The sequence below is a fragment of the Cibotium barometz genome, chromosome 44 (genome assembly GCF_041138505.1).
Source record: "Cibotium barometz isolate CiBa-2024 chromosome 44, ASM4113850v1, whole genome shotgun sequence".
NCBI lineage: Eukaryota > Viridiplantae > Streptophyta > Polypodiopsida > Cyatheales > Cibotiaceae > Cibotium > Cibotium barometz.
Genome location: NC_141089.1, coordinates 4,534,226 through 4,546,863, shown reverse-complemented (window position 1 = coordinate 4,546,863; position 12,638 = coordinate 4,534,226). Strand labels below are relative to the sequence as shown.

Sequence of the window (12,638 nt, the reverse complement as noted above, 5' to 3'; positions counted from 1 at the left end):
AAGTGAAAACTAGAACATGACTTTGCAAGGCTCATGATGGTGGTAGATGTGGCCATGGTGAGGGCATGTCATGTCATCGGAGAATCTCATGGATCTATCGCTGTGTGGTGGAGATACTCGGTGTTGTAGGTCAAGGCTCGCATGTAGGATGGAGTAAATATATCCACTTAGGACTCCTCTGGGACGGTATATGGCCTCTGTGTATATAGCTGGAATGAGTTGATGTTAACACGACAGTGTCAGTATGGGTGGCTGATGTGGATGTGCATGCCCTGAAGAAATCATGATATATCTCTGGGCGACATCTTGTATGGATTGGCCTCATCTCTCAGCATGTCCTCTCAATACTCCATCCCTATGTTGTATGAGCTCTATCGAGTACATCCCGAGAAAGCTCTCGTGTTCATATTTTATCACTCATGCCAGTGGCCCAAATCCCTCCTGAAAGGGACAATGAAATCTCCCCCATATCTCATAATACGTTTGGCATCTAAACATATAATGGACCTCGTCTCTACCTCCCCTATGGTGCATACTTTGCATATCCTCTAATTGTGTGGGATGTTCTCGACTCTCCCAAGCTCTACTCAAGGCAATGGGAGGATACTATGAGCTAACTAATCGCGATGCACATAGCATGTGACATGTGGATATGCATGTACCTCAAAGTATCAAAGAATCCATCCCCATTGAGTCAAAAAATGCTCTATAGAACTCACATTTCATCATGTCACACCCAAGTCTATGTATATATAGACCGACTAGTCCAATTGTTCTCCTATCCTAAGAGGCGGAGGTGTGGAGAGTTCAAGTTGTACGAAGTGGGAGGAGATGATCCATCTGCAATCCATGTACATGAAACCATTCAACTACCTTCAAGTACCATACCTACTTTGGTAGGGGTGGTGGCCATCTTCTCCACGAGATGAAGGGCAGTTTGGCATGTCTCTCTCACTCCCTCTCATGATATAGCAACAAAGAAGACCCTAGTGCTAGCCAAGGGAGAGATGGTGTCTATCCAAGGAGCATATATGCTAAATGTAAGTAATGGTCTAGAAGAGAGCATATGTGGCCAACGGGGCAACCCTAAACTTCGTATGTATTATGTCATGGGGCACCGATGGCTTCTTACTCCTAAACATGCATGATAGCATGAGAGAGAGAGAGAGAGAGAGAGACGAAATAGCCATAAATTCATGTGCCCTTCTTTCTACAAAGGCAAGCCAATAACAAAATTGTTGTTAACATGTACACACATGACGTACACGTATCCATAACACAATATTAAAACTAAATACAATGCAAGCCTACGAGCTCCCCACATTGTCTATAAATCTTGTCTGGTTATTCCTAAACATGCCAAATCCTGAACTCACAAAAATGCAATGGCTGCTACTTTGTTTCTTACAATTATAGCCCTTGCAAAGATGTAAAAGATTGGGTTACTAATATGAGATGTAAAAGCATTTTTAATTGTACAAAAATGAGAAAATACACAAAGTTGGTAAGAAGCCTACCAAGTTTGAGCACTCAATACAAACCAAAAACAGAGAAGTTTTTTTTGGCCTGTCTAAAGCATTTGAGAGCTTTTACTTGAGCTCAACATGCCTATATCATTTTAAATATTGTTTCCTAACCGATCCCAATGTCAAACAGGCTTCTCAGTGCAATGAAATATGCTGATATAAATCTCACTCCCAGCATGTAGCACACTCCTTGATGTTCTAGTCCAAGTAATGTTACAAAATTTCGAGTCTTGCCTTTGACAAAATTTGTCCCCACCCAAGAGACGCCTTCCTCCACCAAAATGGTAAGACAAATCAAGAGAGACAATCTGGCCTTTCGTTCTTTTGTAGAAGAGGTGAGAGTGCTTCCTTTACTTGAGCCCTCTGGATAAGCATCACCAACGTTGTACTGTTTCCTTTTAAAGGATGGTAGCATGATCATTGCTGCAAGTTGCTCCATGTTTTCTCTCTAGTGTTTGCCCCCAAATATATCATACGGCTCTAGACAAATGGCAATGCCTTAAGTTCTTCCTGCATTTTTACCCAAGCTGAAATCCTTCAAATCCAACTCACCATGGCCTTGGGTAGAAGGAAAGAAGAGTAACTCAAGATGGTCTCACATGCAGCTTACCTCTCACCCACCTCAAGAAAAGAGAAAAGAAAAAGGGATAAATCCAGAACATTGCATGGCCAAATGAAACAATTCACAGGCAACCTTGTATTTCTGCTTTCCACCATCCACCTCGACCAAGCCATGGCAATGCATGATTGTCAAAGCCCAAGAGAGAGCCTTTCCTGCTGCAATATTGTTTGAACATGGTCATACCTCAACAATCGAACTTTGGCTTCCAGAGGCGGAATCCTGGATCTCAAACATCAGAGGTCTGCTGAGGCTTCTGTTTTTCAAGAAAAATTAGGCACCTGTCAAGATTGAAGACATCACATAAAAGTCTTTGTGTCTGTATCGTGTAACTGGTGCTGTCATAGCCTTTCACAGGGGAAAAGGTCCACTTTAATTAGGAATCGTCACTTCAACCCGGTCCAATCTATGCTGCTCAAAACTGCCATCCTCATCACTTGTCCAATCACCAGGATCAAAAGAGTTTGCAGATGTATTATACTGCAAATCATTACCCAGAAGTTGTACTGTTTGCGAAGTCTCAAAAATATCATTGACATTCTCACCAAGATACTGCTGCATGAAAAATATTATGTTTTTTAAAGATATAAGTTAGTTTTACATGTTTCTTTCGAGTGCATCATGTTAGCTAAAAGATTAGCGATAATTGATACAGATAAAATCTCTCTCTCTCTCTCTCTCTCTCTCTCTCTCTCTCTCATAGTGCACAGTCTAGAGGGAGATTTCACTGTCTATGACTCTATTCACAGAGGGCTTTGGACCCTTATCCCAGATCATGGAGTACCCAAATCAGAGGTGCCTTGGACTCGAGCTCAGCTGACACAGAGTCACTACTTAGAGATCCTCGCCCCCACACTCCTCTCAACTTACCATCACCAGTTGTTTCCAGTCTAGAGGGGTGGATAGGGAGGCACCAATGGATACTGGTGCCTATACCATAGTGCCCCCTCGCAGCAGGCCCATGGGAGTCACATCAGACCAGGCATGCACACTCGAGAGCTAGATGCTCTTGTCCCATCAGACCCCGGCCACCCACAACTCATCAGTGAAGGCTGCTTGCTGCTGCTAGACTATCGAGGGTAGAGCTCCATAGTGGAGAGTGCAGAAAGACAGAGAGAAGAGAATGTAATGCTCAAGTGATTGCACAACTCAATGAGTATTGGATTGCTTGATATGATTTGAAGTAGACTAAGTACATGCTTTTATCGGTTGCAAACCTTATCTTTTGACTCACACAAATCACACTGGCATATGAGGACATGACACATGGCACACTTTTATCTTATCTAGATAAGAGGGTGTTCACACACATATAGGCACACTTGCACATACATGGGTTGTTCACACCCTCTTATCTAGATAAGAGGGTGTTCACATACATATAGGCACACTTGCACATACATGGGTTGTTCACACCTATACAAACACATATAGATGGTTACACGTATAGACAAGTATACGTGGTGGACATACAGGACACAAGAGACTCCGAAATACCCAACAATCAGCCCCAGATTCAAGAGATGTTGACCCGCCATCCAATGGCCTTATCCTCACAGTAGGCTATTGACATCTCTAGCCTTCTTGTACCACCAATGATGGACATCTTGGATGGGCCCTTGCCCAGAAAACAGGGTTAATTGACTATTTTTATTCAGGCTCAGGCTGGTTTTGGTTTTGGCTCTGGCACTTGCAGCCTGGGTAATGGCACCTCCTTGGAAACATCTATTTCTGTGATCGCATCTCCAAAGAACTCGACTTAGAAGCTCTCTTTTCGTTGCGTCAATGCTCTCGGGCTTAGGCTACTCCAAAACCCTAGGTGATTCCTCCTTGGGCTTTGTTGATGCTACCATGAACTGTGCCCATGTTTCCTTACAATGTGCCCAACTTTGCCCGTATAGAAGCTAGGCTTAGTACGCCTCTTCGTGAAGCTTTACTTTATGTGCTTCTTTCTCGCATTGCCAATGGTCCTCTTCTATGAGTTGTTGCCTATACTCTACCATGATTTGTTCGTACTAGATTTGGCATTCTTGTTCCTTTTTGTATCGCTAGCCTTGGAGTTCTTGTTCCCTTTTGTATCGTTCTTCATCTTCCCATCTCCAAAGCCTTTGCATAGTCTCATACTCACGCCGTAACTCTTCTTTCCAAGCATAATTGCTCTCCATTGAGGTGACGTTTTGGTGGAGGGAGTAACAAACAGAAGCATTTTCCTACCTAGGTTGGACGTAGGCTAAGACTTGTGAATGCAGAAATGGATTGAAACCCTAAAACCGAAAACCCTAATTTGGTTTTTCCACTTTACACACTGAATCTAGGGCTGAAAACACTGTTGCTAGGGCTGACCTCATGCAAAATATTAAAACCCTAATTTTGGCCTGAAAACCCTAATTTCAAAAACCCCAAATCAACCTATAGAAAACACAAGCTAAGGACTGCCCGAGGATAACCTAAGCTCTGATACCAATGTGACATGTGTCGCAAAAGCGTGTTACGCTAAGCTAAGAAGATTAACACTAATCCTATGTTTAGGAAAGACATAGAAGAGGAGAGAGAGACCTAATCTATGACAAAACATGCTACATACACAATGATCTTGTTGACTCAATGCTTTATGATGCATACCAAATATCCCTACAGCCCTCTACTTGCAATCGCACTAGAGAAGCTCTTCCTGATCCACCATTGTCCTTGTTGTCTTGCAAACTCTGACAAACGGATCCTCTTGATCTTTGAATGATGATTCTAATGAATGCCTAATGATCCTATTTATAGGAAAAAGATAGAAATTCGTAATTGAGTAGGTTTTGTATTTTAGCCCACAAAACTGTCTAAGAAGTCATACTTTGTGTTCATAATGTGTCCAACTTGTGCCCCAACCAATGGGCTATGTCCTCGGCACTTCTGAACATCGTTTGGGCTGCCAAGACTACTCAAATCGGACCATATTCTGCCTCTTAACTTGCCCCTATATCTGCTGATGAGGATAAGCATGTCCATGAGCATTGGGATTAACGGATGCACCCGACACTTAGCTTTCAGTTTTAGTTTACCGTTGCTTTTTCTTTTTTCGTCCATGAACGAAATTTCATGGACACTTTGTATACATCATTTTGGTCTCATACACCCTTTGGATCTCTTGAAGACGTTAAGATAACTTTCTTTCTCTCTCTCTCTCTCTCTCTCTCTCTCTCTCTCTCTCTCAATTGCTTCCTGGCTCACTTTCAGGAAGTGTTGGCTCTTTGACACTTTGGTAAGGGTCCTATGATGTGCTCCTTTCTAGGGACCGGACTTGAGAGCACAAGACTGGAGGAGGTTGAGAGATTGAAGGTCATGATCTCTCACGTGTGATTAGGAGTAAGCCTTTGGTGCCACATGAGGTTGTCTTGGCTGAGTCTAGGGACAGCATCTTTGGTTTTAGATGCCATGTTTCAGGCTCACATACATATACCACGTCTACTCTCTAGTGATGCCGGGGTACTAGGAGCTACTCTGTCCCTGCTATCTAGAGGACTAAAATGCCATTCTTGGGAGGCCATCTTTGTCAATTGAGTAGACACGGTATGTGTATGCTATAGCCTGAAACATGGCATCTAAAACCAAAGATGCTGCCCCCAGACTCGGCTAATACAACCTCATGTGGCACCAAAGGCTTACTCCTAATCACACATGAGAGATCATGACCTACAATCTCTCAACCTCCTCTAGTCTTCTGCTCTCAAGTCCAATCCTTAGAAAGGAGCGCCATACACCACAAGGCCCTTACCAAAGTGTTGAAGAGCCAACACTTCCTAAAAGTGAGCCTGGAAGCAATTGAGAGAGAGAGAGAGAGAGAGAGAGAGAGAGAGAGAGAGAGAGATTAGCATCTACAAAAGACCCAAAGGGCCTATGAGACCATAAATAGTACAATGATACCATAGGTATACAATGCCACGGAAAAACTAAAGAAACATGACTCGAGAAGCCTCCTGATGGAGGATGTGGCTATGATGACAAGCCGTTTGAGTACAGCTTGGATGCACCCCTCTTGGATCTCTCACATTAGGAGATCAACCGTATCATCCACCTTTGCCTAACTGGGCTTCATACAAATCCTTGTCCCCCCATCAACGGTCTCCACAAAACTCTAGTTTTACAAAGCGCATTCATATGAGTCAGTGAGGATGGGCTCATGAGACATGGCTCCACGTGCAAAGTCCCTAGCATCCATACCACCAATACATACCCATCAGATGTAAGCATGGAGTAGTCTGAAGGCCTCGAGTCTAGATCTGAGGAGCTCTCCCTCAAACTAACTCATTACAACACTTATATAGGCCTCCTATAAACCAGGAGCCAAATATAGCACGTGTCTCATAAAAGCTACTAAACCCCCACTTAAAATGCCCAACCCCTAGGCTATGGTTAACCTAACCTGAAGATTTTAACCTTGATTGTTACATGCCTTGAGGTTGATCATGGTAACGCACAACAAGCCTTCTTTAATACTTTGGTAAGAAGAAGGATATATTAACGTCTACAAGAGGCCAAAGTGGCCTGTGAGACAAAAGTACCAATACATCCAAAACTCAAGGAAACTAAATGTCCCGAGTAGAAAATGAAAAGCATAAACTAAAAAACAACTAGCTATAACATATGGCCAAAGAGGAACTAGTGGCCTGATACGACTGCCAGAAAAAGGCATATCTGATAAAAGTGTGGAATTGGAAAAATGGTAGGCTATGGGAAGCAGCTGCGATATCTGATAGACTCATCCCATAATGTCTCGCATAGGTTGATCCAGCATAGATAGGGTGAAGCGCCGAGGTCGTGCCGCATGACATCGTGCCAATATCGCATGTATCCTCTGATAATGTCTCCGCTAGAGCCGTGGCCCAGCGGCTCGTGGACGCCGTGCTCTACATAGCTCTCCAGCTCTATCCAAGGTGACTCCTCGAGGTGGCTCTGTGGGCCAAGTCGACTCGTGGTCAACGGTGCACCAAGTCGCTGTTGCTCTGAAGAAGTTGGTAAGGATGCGTTGGCCTGTGTCTCGGACATGCCCCCCCTATCTGGAGCGTAGGATGTGGTCTCGCTGTCTGCGCAGCTCGAGGACAAAAAGCCCAAGGCCGGACTATCTCATGTGGTACTAATGATTTACTCCTGATCATGCGTGAGATCATCATCACTAGTGGTCTCTTCATCTACTCCCACCCATCATAAAACTCCCCTCCACTCGAGGCTAGCTACTCTGTTGTAGATCCACTCCTCCGCCTGTGATAGAGACTCGGCCCCCATATGGGAGCGCCATACAAAAGCGCTAGTGTAACCAACGTGTCAAATTATAAATAACCAGAGCTTCGTTCGACGCTCATGAAACTGGATGTGTGCACACTGGCTCTCCAGGGCTCCAAGTGCAGCATATCCTCTAGTCAATCTGTCCTCCGCCGCCCTCCTCGTGGTAAAGCGCGGTCCAGCAAAAGTGACCCCCTGGTAGACATCTCTCCTGACTCTCTGTATTGTCTCCCCACCATAGGTGAACTCAGGCAACCGGTCGGCCCACTGCTGAGAGGTGTTAAACACCATTACCTTGGTCTTCCCAAGGTTCACTGTAAGGTCCCTAAGTGGCCCAAACCTACCAAGAACTCAGTAGGCAGCCCGCTTGTGCACAGAACCAGCCCAGGTGAGCAAGCCCCGCCTCCTGTTCAGTCTAGAATTCAGCCCATGCTCAGTCCACAAAGGTCAGTTCACACTTCCCAAGGCTAAAGTCAAAGCATTGTACTCATTACATATCCAGCAATACAAGCAAATACACCACAGGGTGGGGGCCCATCAGTGGGTTAGTTGGGACCAATGTATCGTGTACTTCTCTCCCTCTACTCTCTTCATTGAAAGTTGATGCATCAAAGTACATGATTAGCACACCTTAACCAGATAACTTTAGCAACAGATGCAACATTAAGATTGTATACATCATTACAACCATCTAAACGCATCAGACATGCTTCCTTTAAGTTTCGATGAGCTTATTAAACAATGCAATTAGATGAATTAATAGATTAATTACCTGTACAGAAGCCTGAGAAAATTGGTGTTTGTCCGTGCTCTTTTTTCCAGGCATATGACTCGGTGTCTTCTTGTTTCGCAAGTCATTCATTTCTGAGATATACGTTCATGGTGTTAGATCGATTACACCCCCATGATTGTGCCTACAAGACTTTGAAATAAACGCTTCCAGACATGAAGTCGAAGTTCCTTGTATCAATTACATAACCCCAAAAACAAGTGCGATATTTCCATGAGATGAGATAAATTAAAAAAGTGTGATATTTCCATGATATGAGATAAATCAAAAAGCCTTCTCATGTGTAGATCATACAAAGCCTGGCAGGCATACCTTTACGCAGCAACATGTATCTCTCATGTGCTTCCACAAGTGCACGCTCTAGCTTCTTCATCTTCTTCATACTCCAAGCATCAGAGCTGAACCGATGACTAGATGAGTTCCACGCTCTCTCTTTCTCCAAATCCGTCTCAAGAGCTACATTGATTTGCCTCAGCTTCTTAATGGTTTCAGCATCTTCTTGTAGCTGATATTTGGCAGCCTCAAGTTTTGCAGCCGCGTAGTCCAAATTGGCACTCATATCTCTCTTGACAATAAGACCAGGTCTTGCTTTTATTTCCACATTGATATCAGGAGAAAGCTGAGTTAAAGTCTTTGTGTTGGAGTCCGATAATGACTTGCTACCCCTTGTATCCCTCTCCTTCTGTAGATCACTTTCTAATGCATAGATTCTAAGCCTTAAGACAGAGATGGCTGCCTCTCTCAGCTGTGCTCCTGCCTCTGCTTCTATCTTCTCTGTCACATACTCCAGATTTTTCTCCTTCAGTGATTGGACCTCACCCTGCAATCTGGAAACAATCCCTTGCAAGTTGGAGATGGTAGTATCAGCTTCATTCAGTCGCGAATCAGCCAATTCTGCCCTCCTTTTTGCACACTCAAGGTCGCTTTCAAGCTTTTGAAGCCTTTCTTGAAGCCCTTGATCGATCTGGTTGTCGTAATGTACATTCTTTCCAGTATCTGCTAATCCTCCAGTTGACCTACAGAAAGTAGTTATTTAAGCCTGGTGGCTGGATGGAGAAAAAAAAAACCTCCACAGCACGGTATAGCCTAACGGTGAAGGGTTTTGCCTCCCAAAGTGAAGACCTGAGATTGATACCCGCCAGCCTACACCCATTGGATGCACTACAATGAAATCATTAATATTGCACCGACAAAACAAAAAACAAAAAAACAAAACAAAACAAAAAAACAAATTGATTGCATAATGTACCCATTAATCCCTTAGACCAACTAGTCCTCGAGATTTCAATAAATCAGCAACAAGGGCATTACTTGTCAGTACCACTTGTTGGAGCTTCCAACTGCTTCATTCCCTGCAGCTCCCTCATCAAATGTTCCTTCTCTGAAGAAAGCTGAAAGTTGCATTAAAAATGCACGTTCTTAAAATGTGTTGCTGGAAGCATGGCTGCAAGCGACAATTTTTTTATATCATTATTATGTTTCCATGACTGTTTTCTGAGGGTGGAATGCTTTCCACTAACCAAGTGAAATGTAACCCTGCTTTGAAGTCTAAACGTGGCATCAGATTCCCATGAATCCCATGTTCAAAACCACGCAACTGAATGCCATCCTACATTCTAATGCTAAAGCTGCCATCGGGCTCATTGTATTGAAATCTTGCAGATGATACCTGGCTGTTTGTGTTGTGGAATTCAAGGAGCTTCTTCTCAAACTTCAGCGTGCTCTGCTTGACCCATTCCAACTCATCCACAGCACGGCTTCGGGTCTCGACGATCTCCTCGGTCTTCTTCTGAAGGTCCTGATGGTACTCATGGAGCTTGGCAACGAGGGTGCATATCTTCTCCTCCAGGTACCTGGTGTATCCTCTGAAGAAGTCAAACTCACCCGCCATGAGGCCGGCGCGGGCCTGGGAGTCATCCCTCTCCTTCTGAAGCCGCTCCATTTCCTGGTGTTTGCCTTCAATGAGCAATGCAGCTTCATTCTGAGTGTCATGGAGCCGAGCCTGGGCCTGTTGCAGCTCTTTGTCGGCCTTTACGAGCTTACGGCGGCAGAGGGCCTGGGTGGCCTTGACCTGGCACTCCAGAAGTTCACGCTCCTTCTCCATGGATATGAAGAAGTCGCGCAACTGTTCGATTTCCCTTCGCAAGGACTCCTTCTTGGCCTCGTAAATACACTGCCGCTTCTGCGCCAGGTGCTCCAGCCCCTCCTCGATCTCGCTCGCCATGTCATTTAGTCCCCACGTGTGCTGTGCAGACTTATGCTCTTCAGAGGAGGTGGAATGTCGAAGAGCAACAGCATCCACACAGCATCACAGCGAGAAGACAGACGCACAGGCGGAAGGGGAAAGGGGAACGACAACCGGTGCATGTCACGAACCGACAAAAGTGCAATAACGATATATCACAAAGCACTTAAATGTAATAACGTAATTAATTAATTAATTAATATTTGTTGCGTTTAGCTTTTTGCAAGTGTTGCATTTTTGGAGGAAATGGTGGTGGTCATTGAGATGCTACTAGTCCTTGTAGTATTGGTGGTGGTCATTCAGGTGTTGCTAGCCATTTAGGTGTTGTTGGTGGTCATTCAGGTGTTACTGGTTCCTTCAATGCTTGTGGTGATTCCACTACTAATGTCTCTCGATTGGAGAAAAGTACTGGGTTGCAGTATTATTGGTATGAAGAAGAGTGGACATCCATTTATTGTTCAGATGGAGGTCAATGTGCTGGTTCTAATTGTGCCATCAATAGTGGATTGAGCAGTGGTATTGTGTAAAATGTTGAAATGTGGTATCGTGTAAACTGTTGAAATTTGCAATGTAAAACAAAGCTTGGATTATTTGGTTGAGTGCATGAACGCACCCTAGAGGTGCAAGATATTGTGGAAAGATAAGAATGCCACATAAGATATTGTGTAAATGGTGAGAGCCACATAAAAGAATGTGGAAAAGGGATTGCCACATGGCATGATGATGTGTAAAGGAGATTAGGCTAAAGGCTATCTATATTAGAAGCCTTCCATTGTATGGTTCATAACATATGTAATAAAGTATTGTTGAGTGTGCTACTCTCTCTCTCTCTCTCTGTGCAAGAAACTAGGGCTGGCCACTCAAGGCATGGAGTGACAACATGGGTGTGGGTCACCATCCTAGGGCAATAGCCAAGAAGGCCATGAAAGCTTGGGTATGAGAGCTCCAAGAAAGGTAATAGTCAAATGATCAATAATGTGTGTACAATGCCCATGAGCCCAATGTATCCTATAGCCCAAGGCCCCCAAAGGCACATATGTAAATGACTCTAAACCCAAGTGCCTAGGCCCCATCCCTCATGTGCATGTGACACCAAATCTACTTCGTTACACTCTCTCTAGCAATGGCTTTCTTCGTGTGGTATAACTCCCCATAGTTTATGCTTAATCTATGTTGCACAACACCATGATTAATCCTCTAACGTAGAAAATTATGTGCTTGGTTGTATTGCACATACACATGTGTATATGATATGGGGCATAGGACTTGGGTTTATGGGGACATCCCATGTGTGAAAGGTCTTAGGAGTAAGTGACTATAAGTCACTTTTGGAATAGTTTGTACATATATTACCATTTTGGTCATCTTCTTGCCTACACCAAGCTTTCATGGTGAGCTCTCTCTTTTGAGAAGCTATGTGTGTACCCCATTATGAGTGTAAACCATGTGTATACTCCATTATGAGTGCAAACCTTTCTTGCATTAGTCTCACAACCCATACCTTTGATCTTGGTGCGATTAGGGTTTTGTTCCCTCTTTACCATAGTTTAGGGTTTCCTTGATCTTGTTTGGATTTGAGCTATGGCAATGGCAAGAATCACCTTGCATTCCATTTTGAACTCTACTTTGGATTTTGGTGGGAGCTATTTTTCGCGCGCATGGCTTACGTTAAATTTCGGGGTGCCACGATACGTGGCACCCCGCGGGCTTAATCACCCGGTCAATGGCCGGTGACGGGCCCATCTGTAGACATGTGTCCATAACATGTTATGGACATGTGTTTATATCATGAGTGCGCGTGCAGTGCAGTGGATAGATGCTTCGCCTCCCTTGGTAGGGGCCTAGGTTCGTATCCCAACAAATGCATGGACATATGAACATGTGTCTATACCCCTTTTGCACCACGGTCTAGACCGAGGGGTCACTAGCTAGGTGACCGCCCGTACTAGGGCCCGATAAGTCACACCCCGAAATTTAACATAAACCTCTTCACATCTACACCCCCAAATTTAAAATAAACCTAACTTCTTCGAATCTACAGTGGATCTTGTTTTGCAGGCTTACAGATCATATCAACGAAGGAGTCAACCTGGTCAGGTTGCCGATTTTGAGGAGATTTCCAAGAATTAAGGTTTCCTTTCCCTGCAAAGTTTTATGTGGGATTCTCAGATTGTGAGGGTTTCCATGAAC

General features: G+C 44.1%; 1 protein-coding gene across 4 annotated transcripts; it reads right to left on the bottom strand.

The window, feature by feature from the left end:
- Positions 1 to 1,451: 1,451 nt before the first annotated feature.
- LOC147612879 (uncharacterized) lies at positions 1,452 to 10,592 on the bottom strand. Of its 4 annotated transcripts, XR_015263318.1 has the most exons (6): positions 9,873 to 10,569; positions 9,515 to 9,594; positions 8,516 to 9,219; positions 8,186 to 8,277; positions 2,332 to 2,700; positions 1,452 to 2,036 (listed from the first exon to the last, which is right to left on the bottom strand). XR_015263318.1 is itself a non-coding variant. In XM_086782147.1 (5 exons), exons 1-5 carry the CDS (start codon positions 10,425 to 10,427, stop codon positions 2,518 to 2,520), a joined length of 1,611 nt encoding a protein of 536 aa, XP_086638273.1. In that variant the 5' UTR covers positions 10,428 to 10,592; the 3' UTR covers positions 1,452 to 2,517. The 4 variants fall into 4 exon arrangements, 3 of the variants coding, with proteins under 3 accessions (XP_086638273.1, XP_086638272.1, XP_086638274.1); XM_086782147.1 differs by having other exon boundaries at positions 1,452 to 2,697; positions 9,873 to 10,592; XM_086782146.1 differs by having other exon boundaries at positions 1,452 to 2,700; positions 9,873 to 10,589.
- Positions 10,593 to 12,638: the final 2,046 nt, after the last annotated feature.